The sequence below is a fragment of the Suillus subaureus genome, assembly GCF_016647635.1.
Source record: "Suillus subaureus strain MN1 chromosome Unknown BJ212scaffold_111, whole genome shotgun sequence".
Taxonomy (NCBI): Eukaryota; Fungi; Basidiomycota; class Agaricomycetes; order Boletales; family Suillaceae; genus Suillus; species Suillus subaureus.
In genome coordinates this window covers 27,061-52,344 of record NW_024538667.1, presented here as the reverse complement: position 1 = coordinate 52,344, position 25,284 = coordinate 27,061, and the positions used below count along the sequence as shown (strand labels likewise).

General features: G+C 46.2%; 10 protein-coding genes across 10 annotated transcripts; 7 read left to right on the top strand and 3 right to left on the bottom strand.

The window, feature by feature from the left end:
- Window positions 1–567: 567 nt before the first annotated feature.
- On the top strand, window positions 568–1,508 carry BJ212DRAFT_1287219 (uncharacterized protein; the record flags this gene model as incomplete). The annotated part of the gene is made up of 3 exons (XM_041331981.1): window positions 568–626; window positions 679–809; window positions 871–1,508. The coding sequence occupies 3 exons, from the start codon at window positions 568–570 to the stop codon at window positions 1,506–1,508; spliced, it is 828 nt and encodes a 275-aa protein (XP_041185926.1).
- Window positions 1,509–2,254: 746 nt separating this feature from the next.
- Window positions 2,255–4,570, bottom strand: BJ212DRAFT_109749 (uncharacterized protein). Its single transcript, XM_041329015.1, has 15 exons — window positions 4,321–4,570; window positions 4,108–4,265; window positions 4,031–4,048; window positions 3,929–3,962; window positions 3,821–3,875; window positions 3,714–3,771; window positions 3,631–3,658; window positions 3,523–3,574; window positions 3,406–3,465; window positions 3,323–3,334; window positions 3,212–3,267; window positions 3,051–3,154; window positions 2,913–3,000; window positions 2,683–2,865; window positions 2,255–2,631 (listed from the first exon to the last, which is right to left on the bottom strand). The coding sequence occupies exons 2-15, from the start codon at window positions 4,224–4,226 to the stop codon at window positions 2,542–2,544; spliced, it is 957 nt and encodes a 318-aa protein (XP_041185925.1). The 5' UTR covers window positions 4,227–4,265; window positions 4,321–4,570; the 3' UTR covers window positions 2,255–2,541.
- Window positions 4,571–5,399: 829 nt separating this feature from the next.
- Window positions 5,400–6,598, top strand: BJ212DRAFT_1400214 (uncharacterized protein; the record flags this gene model as incomplete). Its single annotated transcript, XM_041337309.1, has 3 exons — window positions 5,400–5,535; window positions 5,588–5,950; window positions 6,002–6,598. 3 exons carry the CDS (start codon window positions 5,403–5,405, stop codon window positions 6,571–6,573), a joined length of 1,068 nt encoding a protein of 355 aa, XP_041185924.1. The 3' UTR covers window positions 6,574–6,598.
- Window positions 6,599–6,840: 242 nt separating this feature from the next.
- BJ212DRAFT_1497999 (cytochrome P450) lies at window positions 6,841–9,158 on the bottom strand (the record flags this gene model as incomplete). Its single annotated transcript, XM_041341557.1, has 13 exons — window positions 6,841–7,168; window positions 7,223–7,252; window positions 7,304–7,426; window positions 7,477–7,523; window positions 7,575–7,609; window positions 7,665–7,751; window positions 7,807–7,909; window positions 7,960–8,085; window positions 8,135–8,384; window positions 8,438–8,563; window positions 8,623–8,759; window positions 8,815–8,911; window positions 8,974–9,158. The coding sequence occupies 13 exons, from the start codon at window positions 9,156–9,158 to the stop codon at window positions 6,985–6,987; spliced, it is 1,530 nt and encodes a 509-aa protein (XP_041185923.1). The 3' UTR covers window positions 6,841–6,984.
- Window positions 9,159–10,168: 1,010 nt separating this feature from the next.
- On the top strand, window positions 10,169–11,489 carry BJ212DRAFT_1497997 (isoprenoid synthase domain-containing protein; the record flags this gene model as incomplete). The annotated part of the gene is made up of 4 exons (XM_041341556.1): window positions 10,169–10,411; window positions 10,467–10,952; window positions 11,009–11,160; window positions 11,216–11,489. Exons 1-4 carry the CDS (start codon window positions 10,322–10,324, stop codon window positions 11,487–11,489), a joined length of 1,002 nt encoding a protein of 333 aa, XP_041185922.1. The 5' UTR covers window positions 10,169–10,321.
- Window positions 11,490–12,358: 869 nt separating this feature from the next.
- BJ212DRAFT_1400204 (EAP30/Vps36 family-domain-containing protein) lies at window positions 12,359–13,327 on the bottom strand. The gene has a single exon (XM_041337308.1). It carries the CDS (start codon window positions 13,316–13,318, stop codon window positions 12,572–12,574), a length of 747 nt encoding a protein of 248 aa, XP_041185921.1. The 5' UTR covers window positions 13,319–13,327; the 3' UTR covers window positions 12,359–12,571.
- Window positions 13,328–14,235: 908 nt separating this feature from the next.
- BJ212DRAFT_1287196 (uncharacterized protein) lies at window positions 14,236–14,457 on the top strand (the record flags this gene model as incomplete). Its single annotated transcript, XM_041331978.1, has 1 exon — window positions 14,236–14,457. A coding segment is annotated over one exon (222 nt), but the record flags the coding sequence as incomplete, so codon positions are not given.
- Window positions 14,458–14,544: 87 nt separating this feature from the next.
- On the top strand, window positions 14,545–16,511 carry BJ212DRAFT_1450152 (uncharacterized protein; the record flags this gene model as incomplete). The annotated part of the gene is made up of 7 exons (XM_041338799.1): window positions 14,545–14,547; window positions 15,059–15,164; window positions 15,194–15,513; window positions 15,576–15,683; window positions 15,920–16,028; window positions 16,081–16,355; window positions 16,449–16,511. 7 exons carry the CDS (start codon window positions 14,545–14,547, stop codon window positions 16,509–16,511), a joined length of 984 nt encoding a protein of 327 aa, XP_041185919.1.
- A 3,320-nt stretch (window positions 16,512–19,831) lies between these two features.
- On the top strand, window positions 19,832–22,598 carry BJ212DRAFT_1487940 (uncharacterized protein; the record flags this gene model as incomplete). The annotated part of the gene is made up of 7 exons (XM_041341331.1): window positions 19,832–19,924; window positions 19,974–20,103; window positions 20,150–20,775; window positions 21,229–21,481; window positions 21,549–21,953; window positions 22,008–22,502; window positions 22,549–22,598. The coding sequence occupies 7 exons, from the start codon at window positions 19,832–19,834 to the stop codon at window positions 22,596–22,598; spliced, it is 2,052 nt and encodes a 683-aa protein (XP_041185918.1).
- Window positions 22,599–23,161: 563 nt separating this feature from the next.
- On the top strand, window positions 23,162–23,579 carry BJ212DRAFT_1287221 (uncharacterized protein; the record flags this gene model as incomplete). The annotated part of the gene is made up of 2 exons (XM_041331983.1): window positions 23,162–23,312; window positions 23,386–23,579. The coding sequence occupies 2 exons, from the start codon at window positions 23,162–23,164 to the stop codon at window positions 23,577–23,579; spliced, it is 345 nt and encodes a 114-aa protein (XP_041185917.1).
- Between the last annotated feature and the right edge of the window lie 1,705 nt (window positions 23,580–25,284).

The window sequence follows — 25,284 nt, the reverse complement described above, 5'->3', positions numbered from 1 at the left end:
ATATTACCTTGCTTGTCAAGGTAACCCTAAAATTTATCACGTGTTTGCGAGAAAGAGGACAGTTGAGTCGGTACATGGTTTTGCACGCGCTCTATCATACAATAGTACTCGGATGCCGCCTCCACTTCTCTCGACACGGCGGCTGGGAAGGAACCTGGGACTTTTTGTGATGCCGTGGACAATTTCTAAGATCAATCAATCAAGATCCATGGTTGTACTGGAGTCTGCGCATTTATTATTATTCGTTCAAACGGCCATACTTATACTGAATTAGCTAACAGGCTAGTACAAATCCGAAGTGCTGTATCAGATCTTTCTCGAAGCAGATTGATGAGCCTGATCAAGGGCATCATTCTAGCAGCCGGTAATTGGTCAATGGTAGTCTATTTATGCACTGCAGGTGAAATAGAATTGGTCTTGCCAGTGCTTAAAAGTTCATCGTGCAATCTTTCCGACAACACTCGGTTCAGTACAAGGTCCCAATGTAAGCTCTATTGTCCACCAAAATGTTTGAGCTGACGATCACTCACCAGACACTAGAGGATTATTCTCACTGTTGGTAGCGAGATGCATTCCGCCACAGAGTCGCTCTACTTTCTCCCAACCGACGAATCGGAGCGCAAGAGGTCAGACCATAGCTCTTGACCTGAATTGAAATTGAAGCCTCTGATTTCATAGACTTGATCTTCAAAACGAGGTCTTTAGAAAGGCTTTAGGGAACCGTATTGTATTTGCTCCCATCGAACTTCACGCGGGAGACAAGGTACTTGATAGTGGGACTGGCTCAGGTTTGTGGTCGTCTGTGATTCGTCTATTCGTCTGACTATTTAATTGTCAGCATCTTGGCTCCTCGACTGCTATAATGCCAAGAAAGATGCTACTTTTATGGAATTGACCCGAAGACAGACATTTTTCCAAGGCTCGACGATGAACAGAAGCGGCGGATCCACCTGGATGCGGGGAGTGTTTTACAGCTACCGAGCACTTGGACCGACAACTTTCAGTTGGTGAATCAGCGGCTCCTTATGACAGCGTTTTCAAAAGAGAACTGGGACACGGCTTTGGAGCAAATTTACCGTGTACTTGCGCCAGGAGGCTGGGTGCAGCTCGTCGAAATCAGTCAATGCATCTCTGGAGAGAGATCACGAGAGTACTACGCGATGTTTCGGGATCTATTTTCCAAAAGGGGCGTATTAAATGACTGCGCTGACCACATTCCGAAATTCCTCAAAGATGCAGGGTTTGACCAAGTCAAGGCGCAACGTTGCGAAGTCAGTATTGGGGGTCCACCCGATTCAGGCGGGATAAACGCCGGGGCTCGCGAGAGCTTTATTGGCGCCAACAAGAGAATGTTAAGTACGGTAGTGACACTGGGGATTCGGACGGAGGAAGAATACAAGGAAATGGTAGAAGATCTAGAAAAGGAATGGGAGAGCGAGGCTCAGTCAAAGATGATTTTTTACATTTTCCTTGGCCAGAAACCACTAGCTACTTATAACGACAAATGATAGTGATTAATCCATCCCACTCCTGCCACATCTAGCTATATCATATTATGATGTACAGAGTATAAAGATTTGTACCTTCGATGAATTGCTTGTCGACTTTTTTGACCATTCACCCGCCTGCGGCCGAAGGTTCTAGGACTGATCACTAGCAAATTGACGGTCCAGCACAGTTTTTCGTCATGTGAGACAAAAGAGATCCTCCTTTCGCATGAGAAAGCTGCCTGAGCACTAACAACGACCCATGATCAATCTTATCAAGGACTGCATTCACCGATATCATGGGTCACCGGCTGCTACTCCCAGCATACCAGGATTATCCAGTCTCTCCTTCCATGTCTATCTTTCAATGCAAACCGTGAATATTAGCCCTGCTAGTAACTCAATGATCTTCGTGCTAAAAACCAAAGCCTTCGACTTAGGATTCGACCAAAAAAATATGACACGAGATTCCAAAGCTGTAGCGCTGCGTTTCACATGTCAGCAGTGCAAATTCAACCCCACACTCACGCCTTAATAAACGATCTCATTTTCAACTTCAGGAAGAAAGCGCTCACAGGCGACCGTGGTGAAGCATGCAAGTTATCTCCTGATGCGGAGAAGCAGTAGAATGCACTTACTTTGAGGCCCATCAGTTGGAGGTCCTGACGGCCGAACATTATAGGGAGCGGCAGCCGGGGGCCTCTCATCTGTATACATTTTTAGGCTTCCCTGGATGAATTTTCGAGTTCGCTCTCAGTGAGTTGCTCCAGTAGAAGAGTGTTCTGATTGACTAGGCGTGAGCGGGTTTGATTTGAACAAGTAAGCAAGAAAAGTAAATTTCCTCCCAAGTATGCACAGATGCTTTGTTACAATACTCAGTGCCTGACTAATAAATATAGCCTCGGAAACCACGTCTGGTGCCCCGTAATGCCTCATACTACATGTGTGTGTCTCAGCAATAACGTTCACCAAGTGGACGTAGTGAGACTTCTGTTGAGTGAGAAGTTTGTTTGTCTGTGGACGACGCTTGCAGAGCCTGGGTGCATACTGAAAGTTAGAGTATAAGGTATGCGCTAGAATAACGAACCTGACTGTCTATGCTCTCGTTGTCGACGGTTCGTCTGGTTTCTACTGTAACATTGAGCTGCAATTATCGACATGAGATGTAAGTGGCGCAATCTTGATTAGAACGTACTGGATGCTGAGGCTTGCGACCAAAAGCAGAACCCAAATGAAAGCTTGTATACATTTGGTCTGTCTGTATGCCGTTACGGACGAAGCCTCGGGCATTCAAACAACCAAGAACGGTGTTGCAATACAACGGAGACAGAGAAAACTGCAGCCAGGTGTAAACCAAATTGTCTGGCATAGCTGTATTCTACTTCCCGTCAACATTCCATTCTCGTTGTAAAAAGACTGTCTCACCATGATTGAAATTGCTAATGCAAACGTACCAGTCCATAGGCCGCAGTTGACAGACAAGATGATAAGCCGTGCCAACATTGCATCCGTCCTAGTGATGGAAATATGAGAACCTTTCAGGACGCAGAAAAGACAGCCAACCTCTTGTTGAAGCCCGCTCTGCTTCGTACAAGCAACGTGCACATAATAATTGCAATGATTGTGTCTGTGCCAGCTGCTAGTGCGTTCACAGCAGTGGCGTATTTCTATAAACATTTGCATGAACATTGATTTGAAGACATAAATCAAACCGTTAGTCTCACGGTGAGATCATCAAGATTTTGGACGGTGCTGTTTGCCAGTCCCTTGAAAGTATAAACTTTATTTGAAAGCCCAATCAGCATGGATATGTATAGCGGATTGAAGATACATACAGCAGCATAGCACTGTAAGACAGATGTCATAATGTCATTAGATCAAGTTGCTCCATGGTGTTGCGTAGTACTTTTCAACTTGCCTAGTTGGGAAAGGGCCGCTGGGATCAAAAAAGCAGGAAAAACCCAATGTCCGCTGCTCACTATAAGCCCAAGCCATCTGAATCAAGGGTGGAACTAATGCAGGATTGGTTGCTTACGGTGCCAGATTCTGAACGTGAAGAATAGCTGGGAAATTGTGGATACCATGCCCTGTGTGAAATTTCTTTACCGGACAAGAGATAGCAGGTAACCAGGTTTTTACATACCGAAAAAACAAATGCGATGAACAGAGGCCTATTACAATGAATGGCTGTTAGCACATACTTCACCGATGAAACATCTTGCATACGGATGAGTCCCTGAGAGAAAAACATAATTCCCATATTTTGAGATTAAATACTGCCATACTGTGCGACCCGTCAACCGATGTACAGTTTGATTGCAATGAGTACTCACTTCCGATGCAGCCTAAGATCAGGTGCACAGTGTCAAAAAGCCAGATGGAGATGACCTGCACGATTCCATGTGAGCCAGTGTTAACGAAAGTCCTAACGTGCCCTTTACCATAATTTTAAGTGCCATCCGGTCCTTTGGATAACTGGACGAATCGTATTATGATATCAATGAGATGCTGTTAGCAATACATCTTTTAAAACGCGATCATACTTGATGAAATATACAAAGCTGAAGTAAAACATGCGCCATTCTGAGTCTTCGTATGCATGAGCATGACAGAAACCTACATCTGCAAACAATTTGCACCGTAAAACATACAGGCAAGCCATATGCTCCCAAGCAGTGGTCCATAACTGGTATCTAGATTGGTGGCGATGGGAACACAAGGTATTGGGGAGTCAGACATGATGAAGTCTTTGCTGGAAGTGTTCTACGTGGCTGGTAACTTTATATCAAATACAGTAAGCTGTCCTGTACCAAAAACATCTTTCTGCACTTACCGTTGCGTGAGGAGCACTGCCTGGGCACAGTGATCATATCAGATGGTTTGATACCGGACCTTGTGAACTTGGATGCCTATGCCGTAACTCAAATATCAGATCGGCGATGAGTCCATGACTCTCCTGAGACCGGTTGATTTCAGGCATGACACGTTGCTTATCGATATATCACCAAGCTTGTGGGTGCAGTGATCATATCAGATATTTCGATACCAGACCTCGTGGACTTGAATGCCTGTGCCGTACTATAGAGTTACGATCATAACTTCGCACCCTTTGGGGTGTGAGGGTGGGAGTTATGGCCGTAACTCTACAGTAGCTCAGGTATCAGATCAGCAGCGGTGACTCTTCTGTGAACGGTTGATTTCACTCACCGAAAGTCTCTGTCTCGCACAAACGTCTCGTCTCATTATCCTCGCGCATTCTAACTATACGTCTTATGTTGTCAACGTTTCGTTCACTTTCCCCTTCGAACTCATTATCAGCCTTACACTAGTGTGGCAGCGCTGATCGCTGATCTGAAACATCTGCGCAAAGTCCTACGTTACTACATGGTAGGCGTACCGTATGATCTTCAAAGATCTGGCATCAGATAGCTTCCATAAATCTACGAATGTTTGTCGACAAATTAGATACGATAAGGAGAGAAACACGAGGACATGAGCGCATCATTTCCTCATGTGGACACTCTGGTCGGTTCTCTCAATAAGGAAGTCAAACCAGCTCGCCATATATAGCAAACGTTTCATGGCATGTTAACGATACTGTTTCAAGGAGCTTTTTTTTTGCATCATATAGAGTTCTTTGGGGTCGTAGACCCTATGTTGGACATGGTTCGTCATTTGCATCTTGTCTTCTTCGTATGTAGGTGAATCGTATGGTATTGTTGCGCTTGCATGAGTCGGACACGTACTCACCGGGACGGCGCAAGTGGGCACTTCAAGGAACTTGCTGTGCTACCAGGTGTCTCCGGGGATCTGATCGCCGTGATTGATGCATCATGTGCATGACTGTGCAAATACGTTCGAGCTATTTTCGTTCATAAAGAGGGGTTCAAATCAGTATGCACACTCCGCTCGAAGATGCCCACTTCAACTCAGCTCGAAACTCTGACCACCAGTGATGACGTGTCCTACTCTTACTTTGATAGTGGCGAAGTCCCTGGAAATACGTATACAACCCTGGTCTTCGTCCATGGCATGGGTTTCAACGGAGGTGCGATTACATTAGTACTCCATAAAGTCCTGCTGACTTATTCCTTACGCAGGTGTTTTCAGGAAGCTTTTCCCTCTAGCTACTGTACGCCGTCTCCGCATAGTCAGCCTACACAGGCGTGATTACAATCCCACCACTAGCTTCCGTGATGTGGACTTGGCTGGTCTCGCCTCCGGTACGATGGAGGGACAAGAGGAGTTCCTTCGCAGCCAAGCGGTCGATATCGCTACTTTCCTTGTTACGTTTGCCCGCGAGCAACGTATTCCCCCAGCGCAAGGTGCCAGTGGTGGAATTGTGCTCATAGGATGGTCTTTAGGGTCTGTGCCAGTTCATGCAGTTGTAGCCTATCTCGATGCCTTGCCATCTAGTATTCTTTCTGACCTTGGAAAGTATCTCCATACCATGGTTTCTCACGGTAGGCGCACTCCATCTTCCATCATATCCGGGATGTTGAACGGTGCCGCAGATGTGGCTGCGATTAACATTGGTATACCCAATCCCCCAATCTACGATAGAGCCCTCTGGTTCGAACCCGATGTTGAGAAGAGATTCAATCTTTTCTACGAATGGGCGACCGCGTACTTCCCACACAAGAACGTCACTTCAGGAAACATTGCTGACCTCGAGTTCAACAAATTCTCGAACCAAACTCACTCCATGCACGAGCTGTCTTCAGAGGAGCTCGCAGAGCTCACGTCTGCTAAGACTTTCGGTGCTTCAGACACGCTCCTTCTCTATATTCAACTAGACGTATTCAAGATCATGGTAAGACGTACGATATTCGACACGGCTTTGGCGGAGAAATTCCTCCCCAACCTACGTGTCAGATACATGTGTGGTGGGGCGAGTCCTGGTATCTTAGTGTGGGCCTCACAAGAACTAAGGAAGTGTTTGGCTGACCCAAAGCCAATGTACGGGCCTGATGCCGAAGAGGCACGAGATGTGAAGTTCAATTTTCAGACTGAAGGAAACCACTTCGTTTTTTGGGACGAACCAGAGGTAGCCCTTGATCATTACATTGCTACCATCAATCTTTAGAAATAGCAGCTGCACTTAGTTCCACATATTCAATTGTTCTTGAACTTCAACATGATCTGTCGTAATGTGTAGTTCAGTGCGTTTCATCAAGGCCGAATACGTCGCCCTAACGTCAGCAGTGCGCAAGGTACTTTACCTGTAAGTTCTCATCAACTTGATCGATACATTTCTGGGACGGTCAAAGATCCAAGGCGGTTTACCATCGGTTTTGTAAGACGGTCTGAAAATTGACATTGTGAGACAGTTGATGAATGTCTATTTTCTTTGGTGTAGTATAAGTTCTCAGGTGGGCCGTCTGCGGCGGGAATCACGATAAAATATCAATGCACGACCTAAGTATACACGGCAAATATTGCGAAGTGATAGTGCTAGAGGGATAACTAGCGACGAACCAATCAATGCATTAAGGTCTCATGCAATATCTTGCATCATACGCTTGAGCTCCATTTCGGGAAGCCTTGTTTTGAACTCGATAGTGCACGGCCGGGCATTTTCCAACACCCCGCTCATGAACCCCATGTCATCCAGTGGCTTTGTAGAATCCAGAACCAGATGGAAAGCCCAAAGAATCAGGAGCGAGTTGATGAATACTGATCTGTGCCACTCGAAATGAGTTTATAAGATCGTGTTCGTGGAAGGAGATCTTTACCTATTCGCAAGGTGCTGACCTGGGCATACGCTTGAAACTCGGAAAGTCAAAGGGGGAATGCCAGAATGGACACTTGCTTACCGCCGACCAAACCCGAAGACAAAAAATTTGAGATCGTCCCTCAGGGCACCTTGGTCATTAATCCAGCGCTGAGGCTTGAACGCATGAGGCTCGGGGAAGACGTCTGGGTCTCGAGAGATGGACCTAAAACGGTAAGCGTCGGGTCCTTTGTATCTTGAAGGCTAATGGCTTACCAATGATGGCCGAATACCGTAGTTCCAGCTGGGATACAATAGTTCTCCTGAAGGGCCAAATCATCATTCGCGCGATAACTTGTTCCAAAAGTACTTGCCCAAACCACCTCCTTGGTCGTTCGGTGAGCTAACCCTATAGCGTAGACATTGTAAACTTCAAATACAAGACCAACAGTGAAGAAACTTGCCGCTGGGAACCAAAGGTCTCCATCTCAAAGCCTCGGAGATGAAGGAGTGAAGACGAGGAAGAGCTTGTTCATCAGAAAAGGTCGGTGCTTTTGTGGAGCCATCCTTTAAGACCCGATAAAGCTGGAGAAGGTAATTAGCTACCTCGTCGCCTTCCTATGACCGCATCAAGCTCGGCCTGGACCTTGGCTTGTTCCTCGGGGAAACATGCGGCTGCCATGAGCACGGTGCATATCGCGGCAGTAGTCTGACACTCGCTTGTAATCACATATCTTCGGGAAAAAAAGGACAACTTACCGTATCAGATCCTGCTGCGAATAAGGAGCCAGCAAGAAAAGCCATCTCCATCACCGTCAAGCCATGGGCATGGACGTTTTCTAGCATATATTTCCCGAACGAAGGGCCGATATCCACGGCGCTCTGCTGTGAAACAATTCAGGCGTCGTGTGAAGATAGGCAAGGAAATACATACAATTTGCAGTTTCACACGGTTCAACTCATCGGTGTAGAGTTGCTTGCACCTCTCATGCTGCTGTTTTAATTCCTGGCCATACCAAGGAAGGTATTTGAGCCAAGGAATCGAGTCTACCAGGTAAGCACCAGGGCGCAAGGCTGTACGAAGTCTCTGGATGTGCTGCAGGGCCTCTATAACTTCGGGATCGGTCGCAGATGTAGGCGTGGTCTTCCCATATGCAACTTTCATAATTGTTGCAGCAGAGTAACTACAAAAATACCCTTCAGTAATATCATAACACCAAACTAGACCAACACCCACGTTGCCGCATGGTTCTGGAAATTGGATGAATCTTCAAGAATGTCGAGGACCATCTTCTTCGCGTGTAACACCTGCAGGGGCTGATATTCCTCGGCTGCTTTAGGCTGGAAATGTGTATGAAGTGCTCTGCGTCACGTAGCAAGTAAGAATTTAGGGCTATCTCTGAAGTGTTGCGTACAACGAACCTACGCATCCGACGCCACCTTTCCCCGGCAGGGGTTAAGGCAATAGCCAGTCCACCGTTGAGCATTTCCCCAGCGGCAATGAGGTGAGGACGATCAGCTAACAATCCACCTTGTTTCTCCATGATATCCATCACGGCCTGCTGGCACAGGATGGTGAACCATGATACGATAACTCGGCTTGGGTGGACTGACCTTGTGACGGCCGATGACGATAACTTTCTCAGTTCCTGCGCGAATGGTGACCAGAGGACCATACTCGTCGATCCATCCTGCTACAGTGAGAAATGGACTGAGCAAAAATGGACACGATCAACACTAGTTCAAGAGCACAAGTCACGTGTAAAACTTTACTTGCGATGGGGTAAGAAGTGTCCCCTTATTCTCCAAGTGGGAGGGGAAGGCGGGAGAGGGAGGCCACTTTCTGATGTAGGAAGGCGAACGCGAGCAATCACTGCTAATACTGCTCCGAGACAAACTGCAGCACCGAGGACGAGCTGTGCATTGTCAGAAAGACGTATGTCAGGCAACTGTGGCATGACTGATGGGAGGATCAGAGAACTGGCCTAGTAGTGCTCTATATATGATCATTAGTTAATAAATAGTATACTCTATGTATATTATATTATTAGTACTACTAGTTTGAGGGACAAATGTGGATAAAACCTCGGGCTTGCTTTGGAAATCAGAGATCGATCAGATGGTGGTTCAGATCTGGTGAAAATTTGAAATTGAAGTATGACATAAGATTATCAGGTCCGCAGGTGCCTCTAATTATAGAGGTGATGGGTTATTGGATCGTATCAAATGATACACCTACTAGTGTAGCATAAATTATATAGTAAAGAATAATTGAATAAAATAAACATTATTACTTGAGCCGATGCGGTAGAGCTTCAACTTATCTAATATCAACCTTCTATCTGTCCTCTTGTTCCCGCCACTAGTTTCCCTCACGACTCGGATCGGAGGTTAGTAACGTTAGCCTTGCATCTTACACAACACAGGTCCTAGCTTCATCAAATGATTCGACTCAGCTTCATGAATCATTTCAGACTGTTGCACACGCTAGTAATTTCATCGTTCCCAACATCCAGACCACATGCATTTGGCGACTAGCCTTTGTTCGAGCGATAGATCGTTAAGCGTCGCTGCCACCCATGTTATGTACTTAACTAAAGTCCGGCAGTTCCAACAAATATTTACGATATACAAGCTGCGGCGATCACAACTAGTACCCTCGTTGTGCACATACTCAGCGCTGGCTCTTGTGGGCTACGCAACTTCAAGTTGAAGCTCCTGAAGAATCAAGATCATCTTTCGCCTTTGATATCAGGCTACTTGGCCGATACTTGATCTAATAAAAGGCTGCGGTAAGTAGTCTGATCAGTTTGGCAGCCACTTTTCCGCCACTGAAACTTTTGGCCAACACGCAGTGCATGTGAAGTGGCGACACGAACTCTTGCATTTACGTAAGATATCGGAATCTCATACTGCGAGGCCCTGACTGGACCACCGCTTGATTGCCGATGCTGAGCGCTGATACAGGGCTTATTATATCCTTCTCCCTTCGTAATTGTAGCTCCATCGGCTTTTCAAGTGGTGGCACCAATTTGTTGCCGAAATAGAAATATCTCAGAGCAAGCTGCACATTTCGTTACGAGTGTTTATAAGTACTGGAGTATAAGTATCAGGGCCCTACATGAAACTTCTAACCATTTCCCTCACAAATTTCTTGTCCACTAGAATGCCGACAAAAGACAATCTACCCACATGTAATGTCGACAACGATGTACGGGCATTTATTTTGTTGTGCTTCTACATTCCGAGTTTAATTTCGAATATAGGTTATTGCAAACATCCGTCAGACCATCGTCAAATTTCTTCAGCGTTGCGGCCTGCAATATACTCCCGTCATGATCGACCAAACATTGCACACAAAATGCTGCCAGGAGGCCATCAATCGTGGCTTTCCGATGTCTGACGGAGATTATTCCATCCGCCCGTACATGCACATTGGTGTGGCCATGTCCACCATCGCTTATGGCCACCTAACTGACTGTACAACTAAGATGTGGATCTGCCTCTTCACTGCCGTCGGCATCTGTATCGACGACACTCTGAACAGAGGACAAAAGATGGATGATGTGTACCGTTTCAATGAGCGTTTTTCAAATTGCCAGGCACAGGGCGATCCAGTCCTGAATGCCTGGGATGTGCTTTTGCGGGAGGCCCCCCGCCACTACTCCCTACTAGTGTCGAACTTGATCATCACGTCTGCACTAGACTTCGTTTCTGGGCTCCTGCTTGAATACGAGACCAAGGATATGGGGGTATGCTCCAGAATCATGAGATTGAGGCTCGAATCTCTAACCCTTCTCGTTTATAGGTCTCGAAGGAGGCTCCCTTGTATCCCGAGTATTCTAGGCTTCTATCGGGCTTGGCACATGGTTTTGGGTTTTTTGTCTTCCCCTCCACAGTCCCGCTTCAGGAATATATTCAGTGTATGCCGGACCTAATGTTTTTCCTAAACCACACGAAGTAAGCGCATTCATGATTTTATATGAAACTTCCTATTTATTGTGACTTGATTCAGCGACATATTATCATACTACAAAGAGGAAATTGAAGGCGACACTACAAACTACCTGTCACTCGTGGCAGCCTCTCGCGGTTCCACCAAACAGGATGCTCTTTATGAAGCCATCTCGAAAACCGTGCAGGCCCATCACAATATCCTCAAATGCCTAGAACCGCATCCCGAGGCCTATGAGGCTTATGCCAAATGCTGCCATGGATACATTAATTTCCATACTGCGTTGAGAAGGTACAAGCTGAAGGATATTTTGTCCGAGGGGTCCGGTCTGTAAGGTTATGTTATCTGCACTGAGTTAAATTATTACACTGATAGTGCAATATGTTTACTAGTTGAACTTCAATTATCTTGCTTGCAATGTGTAAATGAAGATGAGGATGACCCTCTAGAAGTAATATCTCGATGGCTCAATGCAAGGTCTACAGTAGTAAATACTTGAAACACAATGAAACACGAAGACGTCTTTTCTGATTTGCTGACACCGGAGATGATATCAAGATCAGTCCAGGAGCTGTTGCTTTCATATTAGCAAGGGTAAGTGCATCGGTACAGGCTGAGTTAGTTCTAATCTCGAGGCTACCATAATAGGGTCTGCCCCAACATCCCTGCATTATATATCATAGCCAAGGTAAGTTATGTATGAGCAGCAAGATATTCGTTGCTCAGAAGAGTCCCACCAAACCCCATATACGCTGAACAACGCCACATAATCAGAGTTGCAGGAGAGTCAGTACCCATGGATGGTGATCGAAAAACGAAAACGCTATGTGAGAAAGTTTCGGAATCAGTCACAAAGCCACTCGGAACTCAAGCTGACGAAACATTGAGCGCAGCATATCATTGCGAAGAATATGACATATATGCTCCCTGTCTTGTCTTCGTTTCGACTGTTGTATAGTTGTGAGAACCAAGTAGGGTAGGGTAGTATGGAGGGAAAGAGGGTACAAAAAGGCGAGTGAGCATGGGTATTGTATTTGACAGACTAACGAAAGTCGTATAGCAGTTTTGACACATTCGGAAGCGGCGAACTGACAGTGACGAGAACAGGGAGCTGAGGGTCGGCAATGACGAGGCGCTAAAATGGAGACGAGGTCTGTGCTGACTGGGATTGGCGGTGCACTGATGGTCACCCAACACTATGCAAAACACTTCAAAGTCATGAGTGGGTGTTTCTACACCGTCGTAGATACTCCGCATCCCACGGATGGAAATGTAGGAGGCGGTAGTACGGATGTTGGCAGTTAAGCCTGGGAGTTTACCCGACTCAATTGCAATTGGACTTCCTGTCCCCTCAGGTCGATCTAAGTGTCAATGTTAACTAGATAATCATAGCACACACCTTGATGAGTGACATAATTACTCGTCCCAACGCATGGCGGACGGAACCCAATAGGCTCGCCCGTAGTGCTCATCTTGAGAATCAAGCCAGCAAAGGCCGTCTCGAAGAAGCATATTCTCCAAAGCAGCTCGAGCGCGTTCTCTTGTCCATCCTCGACGGTTCTCCAGGGTTGCTTCAACAATCCGCCCACCTTCTACTTGTGCTTCCGCAAGAATTACAGCCTGATCCGCATCTAGTTCCTTGACCACGCTTCTTACCATCTTCTTTCCGCCACCAACGTCAAGCACCTCGTATCCAGCCCCGAGTGGTTGGAGTGTCTTGATGCTTCTTGTGACATCTTCCTCTGTAACGACACCACTCTCAACGCCACGCAACTTGCTGACCATACGTACAAGCTCCCCCATTTCTATCACTCCTCCGTTCCTCTCCCTCGTGCTCACGCACACGTCTACTATCTGAACTCCTAGTTCATACTGCCAATCACCCATCCCAAGCATTTCTGCCCACCAGCCGCCCTTCCTTGGTCCAGCGAGCGGGTCTACGCCGATTGACGAGCACATTTGCTGGAATGCATGGCGAAACGCTGGATCCCTACGAATCGAATCTCTGTGTGTCGTTGCGAAGTGTGAAAGGGCAGTTCGGAATTGCGTTAGTTGCGACTGTAGATTATCGACCTGGGTCTTCGAGAGCTCTGAAGATAGTTCTGCAAAGCGCTGTGATAGTTGTTCTTTGTCAAAAGCAGCGAGACCAACGCCGCGATGCATGTTCAGTTGGTTGCTTCACTATGAAAGTTGACTTCCTTCAGTCCGTCCCATGGGGCCAAGAATGTCCTCATGATCACATGATGACGGAAATTCCCGCCGCGGCAGTAGTGGGTTTTTCCCAGGCTCCTTCCCACCGCTTGTTCGAGTGTGGAGGGGCGACCTGCGCACCTCAGGCAGTACTTTTCGGGACCTATAAAGGGTCTAAGAGACCTGGTTTCTATGTTGTGGGAAACTAGTCTCCGAGACCCACCCTCCCACCATCTAATTATAGTTCATGCTCTTGTATTCCTTCACGGGCCTCCAGCACCTCCCTGCACCCCTCTACTGTAGCCCTCTCAATATCCTAGTACTACTCAATCCACCATTTAATGCTCTCGCATTTCCGGGCACCTCCCTACCCACCCACTTTGTGTTGTGATAGGCTAAGTACCATGAGGCACCATGCTGCATCCACAACAATTCCACATGGTCCCAGTATGTGCATAATGTTAAATACAGTTTGAGTCTATGTACTAGCATTCTGACATTCGCCCATTCACCACTCCCCAGCAATAATGTGTTGTGCAGACCAAGTGTCAGCGCTAGCCTCCAGCTGGGGGCTTGGGAGGCATTCTGTCAGTCCCCACAAGTCTCGAGACAAGAGAAAAACTCAAACCTTCATCATTATCCCTGGCACAGATATCAAACGTCGCGAACTTGCCCTACGCATGGAAGCACTTGTCAATGCAAGTTCAACAGAGCCAACCACTACCCCTGCACTCAATTTGACCAGTTCTAACATTGACATGACTATAGACCAATTAAACGATGGTGACAAATGGGTGTATCAATCAGATCATGCTAAACCAGAACTTCAACATCCACTGTTTCTGAATCAGTGCGACAAGACATGACCAATTGAGTCCCAATGCTGTATCCTTCCTGACAAGACATCACACAAGCTCTATGGAAATTGGACAGGAGTTATCCCCACCTTAATCAAACCTCTCTTAACTTATCTTGCAAGAACTTTCAGACAACCACTTGAGAAGTTGCATCCTATCATATCTGCATGCATTACTAGTTCATGTGCTCAAAAGTGCACAACCATTGTTTGCCTCTTCTTTGACCATAAGTGTATCCAGGCTTCTTGTCATTGAGGGCCTAGCTTGACTTAACTTTAGGATTTGTCTCAACCAACGTCCTGAGCTGCAATTGCTCCACACTCCCACAAGTCCTTATTCGCCATGGTTTATTCCCCACTGCACCCATGCAGCCAAGGATGGCAGTGTCTATAGAATTGCTTTCCTTTTATCGAGCACTGTTTGAACGTTCATGTGATGCAGTAAATGCACTCGCAGCTGTATTGAAAACTCATTATGCTCACTGAGGGTTCCAATTAACAGACTCGCATGTAAGCATATGCTTCTGATGCTTGTGATAATGCTCACCGTGAGTTTCAGGGATATGCCATCCAGGAACCCTTCAGAAAGAGTCTTGGAAGTGCAGTTCAGTGGTATGACACCCTCCAGATCAAGGTGGAGCAAAAGATTGAAGGCGCAATTCAGCAAGCTTGTGACAAGATCCATGCTGCTTATGAGCCCTCACCTCCCTATCTGTCAACAACCTCTCATAGCCCTCCAATGACCTCTCACGACCCTCAAGCATCTCTCTTACACAGGGAGTGTTGCACATCAATTCTTGTTGAGCACTGTCCTGCTTGTTTTGCAGGAGTGATGTATGGCCAAGCACTTGATTGAGGAGGCAATATTCATGTCACTACAGATGGAAACTTTCATCATCATCACTGGTGCTCAGCTGGTGACTGTCCTCGCTTCTACAAACCATCATACTTCTTACCAAAGATGTATGTCGATTTAGTTGGCTCTTGAATAGTCAAGAGATGGAAGCACCCTGCTATGACATGGGCACCCAATCTCATACCTAATGAGGTCATCGACCAGTGCAAGAACTCATATGAAGCTGCTGATGGCAAAAAGCAGAAGGCTGCTATGGATAGTTTCGATGACACTGGTTTGATGGCACTCATTTGCTGCCATGACATCCCCCTATTCTTTGCAAACATTGATACACCCGGTGAGCAGCAGAAATATGCTGTCGCCTTATTAGAACATCTGTTCTTGCTTCTTCCTACCAACACAACAGTCATTACTTTGTATGATGTTGGCTGTGTACTATCTCGTTCGCTTTCACAGGTATGCTTTTCAATCATTCATTGTGTATTCGCCTAGTAACAACTTGCAGTATGACATTCTAGACACTTCTATTACTTCATGCCTCCACTTTGCAACGACAGCTATGCATGCCTATGGACACAAGTGGGGATGCCAGCTTATCTACAATCCCCATATGTGCAGTGGACTCGGTTTATCAGATGGAGAAGGCACCGAGCGACTTTGGTCATGACTTGTGTGTCTGATTGGTATTCAGTGTTCATCATCAGTCAGTACATCTCCTTTTCACACAACTTCATGTATTCATTCTGGCATGCTTTAGCGTCAGTGACATCTATGGCTTATAGACTGCCAGGCAGCCGCCATCAGAGCTGAAATGTGTGCAGACCTCAGTGATTGGTTCAAGTGATGAATTCGTGGCATTAAGACTCAAACAAATGCCATGCAGGACATCCTCACTACCTGTGGTGTCTCTATCAAAGATCTATGGTTGTTGTGGGCTGACCAACAACATTCACAACTATCTATTTGTGCTCGTAAGTCATACATATTTGCGCTTTCGTTATTTGCTGACTGGCTTCTTATCAGATGCTCCTGCACATCTCAAAAAAGAACTGGATATAGTTCTTGCTTTACAGGCTGATATGGCCACTTCAGATCAGGCCTTGCAGACCACCCGTACCATGCTCGAAAGGGAGGCAGCATCGGATAACACCATGGTCGCTCTTGATGGTTTAGAGAGGGGCCACCAACATTTACTGGAGAAGGTCAAAGCACTCTATGCTTCACTCAACATTCAGGACAGGTTTCCAGAGCTTCAAGGTGTCAATCTGGATTTCATCCATACCCTTCTGATGGCACATGTCATATCCCACAATCCGGACCCACATTGCATCATATTCCCACGCCTTCCGAGCCTATGTCTGGACCCCACTTCATATCCAACTCATTCCCAGATCCCCTTCCGCTGTGTGCTCCACACCTCAGCAGGATTGACTACACTCCAGATTTACCCCTGAGCTCCGGACCATCGGATCTCCACTGCTAGCCTGAACCATAACCCCCTGTCCCATCCACCCTATGTACACTCCATCCAGCAAGACATCTGGACTTCACCTCGTCTCGGATTCCAGACTCTATCCACCTTCTGATATCCTGGTCCTGTATCCACCTTGTCTTCCGGATCCCCAGATCTCTGGACCTCTGGATATTAACTCCGGACCTATTCCCACCCTCTGTCCGATATCCTGCACCTATCCCCATTTAGACATCTCTGCCTTTCTGGCTTTTGGTTACCTCTTCTTCCGTCTTGCTTATTGATCCTTGTATGAGTCTTCATCTCTGAGTTCATTTACTTATGTTCCGTCTTACTTACTAATGTGTTTCCACATGCTCATACATAGCCTTGCTCCTTTGCTTACTGATCCCCTCAGATAGTCTCCAGTATATAACCCCTGTAGATACTCCTGTAGTTTCCTTAGTTTGAATATCAACTTAGACTTGCCCAATTCTCTCTTGGACTTTGGTCCACCTCAGTCTGTCCTACTCATCAGGCCTAGGGATTGATTACCTAGGCCAGAGCTTTGCCTTTCCAGCACTTACCCTCTTTCCGGACTTAGGTCCAATCCCTGTTCTCTCCAACTCTACCTTAGGGTAGTCTACCTCTGTTTGCTTCTACATCAGACTTTGTCCAATGTAGCCCCTATTCCTTCTGGACCTCTGGATGTCCTGTCCTTCGGATGTTCTGCCCTCCATACCTTCAGACATCCTGTCCTTCTGTCCTCCAGACCTTCGGACCTCCTATCCTTCCATCCTGTTTCCTGTAGAAGTATTACCTTGCAGTGGGAACTCTCCTGAACACTTCCTGCATTCCTCCAGATGTTTCCCGTGCTCCTCTGGACTTTGTTGGACCATCATCGGACCTCATATGAAATGAAGGGCACATACTCGGGTAAGGGGCACAGCGTATGAGCTGAGGCCAAGCCCCTCTGAGTCAGTCTATCTCTCCTTTGAGCATGGTTCTTAACAGCACATGACCTCAAGATCAATATATGCAAATGTGCAATTGGTAGTCTTTTCGAGTGGGATAAACTGGACAGGGCGGTCGGTGGGGCTCAGCAAGCTTTGGGTAAGACCTAATCAAATCAATCATTTTACTTTCAAACTAATTCCAACATATCAGGCATGAAGCTTCATCAACAAACTCATAAAGCAATAGCAAAGAGACAACCAGCACTGATGACTGCTATTCATAAGTTCAACTCTTATTGTGAGTGCCTAGACAGCCTCTACAACCCTTCATGGGGGATACCACTTCCAATGGCACTTCTGACCAAACTTGCAGATTTGTGCAATGACCAGACCCTAATGGAGGATGTCTGGATTATGCCCTCTGCAGGAGACATACCATGCTGGTTGAATGATTCAGACGTGAGAGATGGAATCTGCGCCCTCCTCAAACATGATCAATGTCAAGAGGAACAGCAGTGTCTCAGTATTGAAGCTGACAACCTGTGCTCTTATTTTGGAGATGAGCTCTCTGCTTTAGAGCTCGCACTTTCTTCTGATGCAAGTAAGTGATTCCAGTGCTTCATTCTGCCATTTTCTGACAATCTCAATAGACCAACTGTTGATATTCTTGCTCCAAACCTGCCAAGACCACTCTCTTTAGCTACAATCATGCTGGGTAAATCCATTTGCTTCTGTAGCTTGCTTTTCTAGTTGTGCTAGAGAAGCTTCAGATGTCATGAAGACACTTACAGGATGTGCAACCAGCGAAGCCAACCTCAGTTTGATTAATGATGCATTAACACTGGAAATTGATCACCAAGACGATGACATCCCAGACTTTGAAGCAGGGCCATCAGATGTCGATGCACATCAAATTGCATTTGCTGACTTCCTTGAAGAGGACACCACTGCTAATGAAGATACAGAAGATATTGGCGATGTGGGAAAAGCCAGCATTACCATTTGTTGGGCAATTCCAGAGGTATGCCACCATCTTCCATCTTCTTTGCTCTTTTGAAACCATGGATAGATACTTCAAGTTGATGAATCACCTGTGCCCTACAAGGATCTGAGTTTTGCTGTGCAAGGGTCAGGTACAGCTAAGATATGGCCCTCTTGGCATGGCTTCCCAGAACAAGTATTCGATCCAAGGGATATCTCCTTCCTTGGTTCCCCTACTGCATGCCTCAATGATGTGTGTGTCAACGGATGTGCAATCTTGCTGCATGATGCCTACATGTCCACACATGCTGTGCAGCGCACTGCCATTATCTCTACTCACGACCTCCCATGTATTCAATACAATGCACCTGATAAGATCCTCTGGTGTCAAACTTCATGGATGCTTTATTGGGAGAAGGAAGTATGGATATTGCCCATTCATCGGCCAGTTCCTGTTGGTCATTGGGTACTCTGTATTATCCATTGTTCCTCCGGGAAATTCTATCTTTTTGACAGTTTAGCTGAGGAGCACCCTTGGCAACATGACATCAAGGCGAGTGCATTATTATAGTATATGCAGGAATACTGATGTTATCCACATAGGCTATCATGACACTTGTGTCTCATCTACTATCTATTGCTTGTCGACACCACCCTGTGGTATCACTTGATCTTGGAGAATGGGTAGCTCATCCACTTATTGTAAATTTATTTGTTGTGAAGTCTCAGTCCTTACTAACTACATTTTTCCAGCTTGAACCTCGGCAGATGAACAGTTATGACTGCAGAGTTTGGGTGCTAGCTGAGATTATGGCAGTCTTACAAGGTTTTCATCTTACAGGATTGCAAGAGGATGATATGGAGAGCTTCCAACATTCATTATATTGCCTCATTCTCAATCTCAACACACTGGAGATGGGAATTATTTAATGAATGTAGTAGTTAAGCAATGACTTTGTTCTGGGTAATTTTTATTTTAATGTCACCCTTGTAGTCTGACAGCCTCTGGAGGCTCTGATAACTGAGAAAATGAGCATTTCAAAAAAACTGCACATTTTAAACAGAAATGTTAACTCATTACTACTGTAGGCACATGTCCCGGAGACTTGATGCACATCAAACTGAAGTGAAAATGTCTGAATGTAGAAGGCACCTGCCTTTTCATTAAGTCGGGAGGCACTACATATTACCATTTCTGGAAAGCTCTGCTGCCAGTGTGGTGGCATACCTTCAAACTTCAAAGTTCAAATTTTTGAGCTTCCTTGAACTTACTAGAATTTTCCTCATTCCAAAGGTTTCTCTTGCACATGGTCTGCACATTATCAATTGATTGTTATCTAGAGCTGGTGCTACTTTCAAACACTGTCTAAGCACTACCTCCTGCAAGATGGCCATGACCAACAGCACATCAAATTCACCCTGTGGCCTCATTGATTCTGCCATGCTCATGGATTCACAATCTTTTTCTATTTCTCAGATTGTGAGTAGTTGTCTAATTGGATGTTCAAACATTACTGACCTGCTTCTAGCTTGTCGATGTAGCTGTGTCAACAGAGGACACCCTACCCACTGAAGTCTCTGGAGGCTCCTGCCTCAGTGAAGAATGGAAGAACCTCAATGGGATACCTTGTATTATGGGTGGGATGAGGGCACTTACTGGTAAGATTAATCATGACACATTCATCCTATCTAAAAATCATTTCAGCATCACTTGGTGGAATGCTCCATGGGTGCACAAGTGCTGACTTCCCTTGGAAAACTCTCCCAAAGGAACTAGCTCACCTTGGGTATGTCCTTACCAATTACCCTGATGATACCTTGATACCCGGTGAGCTGCACCCCTCTCTCTCTCGCACCAAAGGCATCCACGATCTGAGCCACCACCATCGCGTCAATCTCGTCAACCACCTCAAGGCAGGCACCCTCACCATCCAAGCAGTGAAGAGTGATGCTGCTCGTACACATCTCACTACCTCAAAGGACCCCATTATAATCAGAGAAGCCCCCTCAGCTTGCTCTTTGCACTCCCATGGGCAGCATGCATTTGCTGATGGTCAAATTGACAGAAAGGGTCTTCCTCGTCTTAGTTTACCTTCTTCTTTACCTACTTCTTGTCGTCACACCCAAGTTATTGTGGAAATCACACGACCACCTCCTCGTCCAGCTTCTCAAGCAGTTCCAAAACCATTTGCTGTGCATATCAGCGATCCTATCCCACACATCGCTTCTGTCAAGGGGAGACCATCCAGTTCCAAGGATGATGACATGACTGGCAGTGCAAATGATGAGGACGAGTCAGAGTTGCAATTTAGTGACAGTGAAAGTCACCCTGTGAAGCGCCTTAGATGTTGATTAAAGTCCGTCCTATCATCAAACGTAGATAGCAGATGTACATAGGTCATACTTTGGGACTAACCTAATTCTGACATTGTGTTGTCTTGGGCACAAAGTAGATTTTCAGCCATGGATTAATGAAATCTTTAGTCATGAAGCCATTTGATACCAAGCCCCCTTTGGAGCCTCTGGAGCCTCCAGAGGTTCACCAATTCACTGTCTACACTCTCCTCAGTGGACCTCCATGATGTCTGGTATGTTGTTTGCTTCTAGACCTCTGTTTTTCTAACTTGTTTAGTCTCAAAATTAAGGACTTCCTTCACACACACTTAAATTTTGATATAAGTATGAGGTGTTGTGCTCTCCTTTTTTTTTTACCCACCTTTTGGATCTGCAATTCCAGTGAGTATTTTCGTTGCTACATGCCATTTTTTCTGATCTTGCGCAAAGGGCATGAAGCTTAATCTATCAGACTACTATTCTGACCCTACCAATGACCAGGCATCCTCACCTCCTGCATACCTTCCTGCGTTATCACCTGCTGCTATGGATTCCGAATACATGCAGGGAGGATATGTGCAGGAACAGTTTGGAGGTGGTCAATACAAGGATCCACCAACAGAACTCACTCCATCAAGACTACACAGCAAAATCAAGCCCACATCACGCAATGTTGGTATCGCAAGGGATGCTGCTATCCAATGTCAAGCAGCCTGCGCTCCCAGCGACTATACCACTAATACCTTTGCATCTGGCAATTCTTATCAAAGATCTTTTCTCCAGATTTCTGACTTTGTCCTTGCTGCTAGAGTTGATGCACCCCAGCCATCACAACTCTCCTTTCGTTGAGGCCATACCTGCTCAATGCCCTGCACAGACTCAAGATCTATTTTCTAGCACATTGGCACCCACTAGCCAGCAGCTGCAGCCAGTCATGCCTCAAAATTTGGACGTATTCACCCAGCAGCCCCAGTACGGTGCTCTTGATCAAAACTCCATGGTTCCTTATAACCTTCTCACCATACCATCTGGAGTTTGGCCATTGTGGCCCATGCCATCACCTCTGATGGAACACGAGGCTCCCAGACTCTCCCCTAGCCCACTTGCTTCGTATTTGCAGTTACCGACCTCACCACTTCTCATGCCTACAGTTGCAGGCCCAAGCTCTCAGGGAGGTTTGCAGCCCGATATGCATGGGTCAGATGGGCCCTGAAATTTTTCATCTGTAGTGTCGGCAAACTCTTTGCCACCTCAAGGAGCTGTTCTGATGATGCATATCATCCCACCAACTCCCCTCAAGCCTTTTGAGCTTTTGGCTCTGCCTTCTGCTGGTGTGCCACGTCACCGTGCAGTCACATTCAGTCCATCAGCCACTGGAATATCTCAAGTTGGGTCTGATGTTATGATGGATGATGATAATGCTCCCATTGCTGGTCAATGTTCATCAGAGACAAACTCTGCACTCGAAGAAGGGTGTGCTGCTTTGGATGCCATTGTCAATGATACTGCAAAGAATACAATGAAGGTATCAACTACTAAGCTATGGCACTACAAGGGATGCCAAGTCAGAGTATATGTGTGGTCATCTCAGCTCTGCCTATGGCTGCTATACTTTGCAAAGGCAAGTGCATTTGACCCAAGGGGAAGCAAGTGCAACACATCCACAGGTCGCACGAAGCGTGGGAAAGTCATGCGTGCGAAGGTGAAGGTGCACGCAGAGAGTGGTAGGATGCACAAAGCATGGGAAAGTCACGCACTAATAGGTGAAAGTGCGCAAAGGGCTAGGAATGCAATGGGAACTAGAGGAAGATGATGACTGATACTGATGGGTGTGAGGACGACAAATGCAATGATGATAGAGTGTGATTGTCAAAAATGCTACTGACTATGGCTCAAAAATGCATGCACTATGCTGAGGGATGCTAAGGGATACTAACTGGAAACTAAGTGGTAGCTAACTCCCCCATAAAAAATGTGAATACTATCATGCAAAAGGCAACTAAGCGCATTCCCATGATGCGGAGCCAACACAAGTAAGGCACGGGAATGAAGAAGGTATATGTAAGTAAGGGTCCATGGTGGAATATGGTGTCATGATAAGAATAAATGCGAAAAACGTACCAGTAGGACTTGCTGGACAATGGATGGATGCTCCTGGATGATGGGTGATGAGGCGTGGGAAAGCGTGTGGGACGCGCCCGGGAATGCATCGTGGGAGAGTAGCATGCGCGTTGCGTGATGTGCGGGAAGATCACACATGTATAGGCTGAGTGAAGGAATGATATAGGGAATGATGCCACGAGTTTGTGCTGTGAACTGCATGCAGATACATCGCAATATCGGGCTCTACAGGCATACAGAGGCGCGAGTCTCTACAATGAATATGCCATCCTACCAGGTAATCAACCTGTGGATGAAGAGTCAAGGTCGAGTGATCAATAGCACCAACTACTGGAATCTTTATGCAGGGTACTTCAAGGACCGGATGTGCCAGGAACTTGTAAGGCTTGGTGATGGCACTCCTCCTCAGGATGGTTTGATGACACCAAGTAAGTGATTCATTTATACTGTGTGCTTTTTGCTCAGTGCCACATATTGATCTTACAGGCACTGGTGTTCGCTGTCAGTGCTATGAGCTCTTCAAGAGAAGCTACCCAGACACTTATCAGGACATCCTCAATATCTACGGATCACTCAACATGCTGACAGATAATCAAACCATTGCGCAATGCACTCAATCATTCCAGAAACTTTATAAGAGGGTAGGAAGTATTGTGAGTAATCTCATTCCAATTCTGTAATATTTTCTGATAAGTTGAGTACCTTACCTGTAGCTTGATGGAGCTGCTACTAGGCAAGGGTTCGAGGCCACCATCATCATGTGTGGTAACATTGTCAATGAAGATGCATCACTAGGCCATGTTCACATGATGCCCAGCACTGGCAGTGTAAGTGTTACCCTCCTTGAAAGTATTTTATGTATTAACACCTCTGTAGTTTTTCGAAAAGCACTGCCAAGCTAGTGATGATGCCATCATCGGGCATATCAAAGCACATGTGTACAACACCATCTCACTGTCTGCTGTGGAGCAGGCTTTCAAGGGCATGGAAGGAGATCAAGAGCAGGTGCTGATAGAGATCCTGGATGTGAGCTCATCTGAGTCAGAGAAGGAGAAGGATGTGTTGAAATCACTGAAGGCTGGTCTCATCAAGCAAGTTGGTATGTAGCACATCATGTCCCGTGGTTTTATGAGGTCCTGACATTTTTTCCTCAGTGGACCTTGGTGGGAAGTTTGCCAACAGACCTTTCCTGTGGATCCTGATGCCTAGTTCCCTCGCTAACAACCATCTACACATTGAGGGGTATCCTGCACACTTGAGTTTGAAGCCAGGAGAATCTCATAACATCAATTCACAGAGTAAAGGTGTCGCGGGACTGACACAACGTGAAGTCAATGTGCTTGCTCATTTGTTGAAGGCAAAGATGATGTGCATTATTAAGGTAACCAAAACCATAGGAGGTATGTGCTGATACACTTATTAGACCACTTTAGCTCATAATAATTTGACAGGCACAGTGATAGCCTCCAAGGAGCCTGTCATCATTGGCGAGGCCCCTCCAGCAGACTCTATTTTCCCAAATGTGAGGCAGATGTTTGTTAACGGAACATTTGATTATGGTGGCCCTCCATGCCTTCAAGCCAGCTCTGCCATTACCAGGAAGAAGAAACCAAAGGTCCCCGTGTCAGTGCACACTCAGGATGATATTACAGGTATTGCGGCCAAAGACACCACAACAACCATCCAGAAAACCAACTTGCATCCTGAGGTACTCATACCTCCTCCATCACATCCATTTAAGCTTGCAAAGTGACTCCCTACTAAACCAGTGCCAGCTCCCATAGAAATTCTGTCCAGTACAGATGGTGTCGAGAAGCCTGATGAGGAGCCTCTTGACTCATCCAATGGTGAAATCCATAGTGAGGATAATGCCAACTATGGTGATTTTTCATGTTCACGTTCATGGAAGCTTGATACAGGAGTTGTATGAGCTATGAAGAAGCGTGTATGACCAATTGGGTTAGAGGAGGAGATGGCCATTGAGAACAAGCCAGGTGCAAAAGCCACAGGCAAGGCTCATGCCAAAGGAGGGCGCTTGTCTCCTCTCACAGTAGGGTTCTCAGGAGACGAAGAACAGCAACCACAACCTGCTATAGGTAAGTCTTGACAGTTATCTCAGTTCAGTAGTGATCCTGACTGATAATTAAACAGACAACACAGCAATGCGCCTGCATGATGGATGTCCTGACATTGCGAAATGCTCTACATAAATGTCCGAAGATTTACTAAGATAAGCCCAGTGCAACATGCACGCCTGGTGACTAAAGGGGGCCAATCTGCTCTCACTAAGACCATGCATCTCTTGCAAGAAGATGAAGACTCGCAGAGTAATAGCAGAGCTGTGCAGCCTGAGACATCAGTTGATCATTCGACCTCTGTGCAAGT

Coding starts and splice junctions, on each gene's coding strand:
- BJ212DRAFT_109749 (XM_041329015.1), bottom strand. CDS start 4,226: ATGTCTGACTCCCCAATACCTTGTGTTCCCATCGCCACCAATCTAGAT. Junction 3,575..3,630: donor TCATCGCATTTGTTTTTTCG/GTATGTAAAAAC, acceptor AATTTCACACAG/GGCATGGTATCCACAATTTC. Junction 3,466..3,522: donor CACGTTCAGAATCTGGCACC/GTAAGCAACCAA, acceptor TTGGGCTTATAG/TGAGCAGCGGACATTGGGTT.
- BJ212DRAFT_1400204 (XM_041337308.1), bottom strand. CDS start 13,318: ATGCATCGCGGCGTTGGTCTCGCTGCTTTTGACAAAGAACAACTATCA.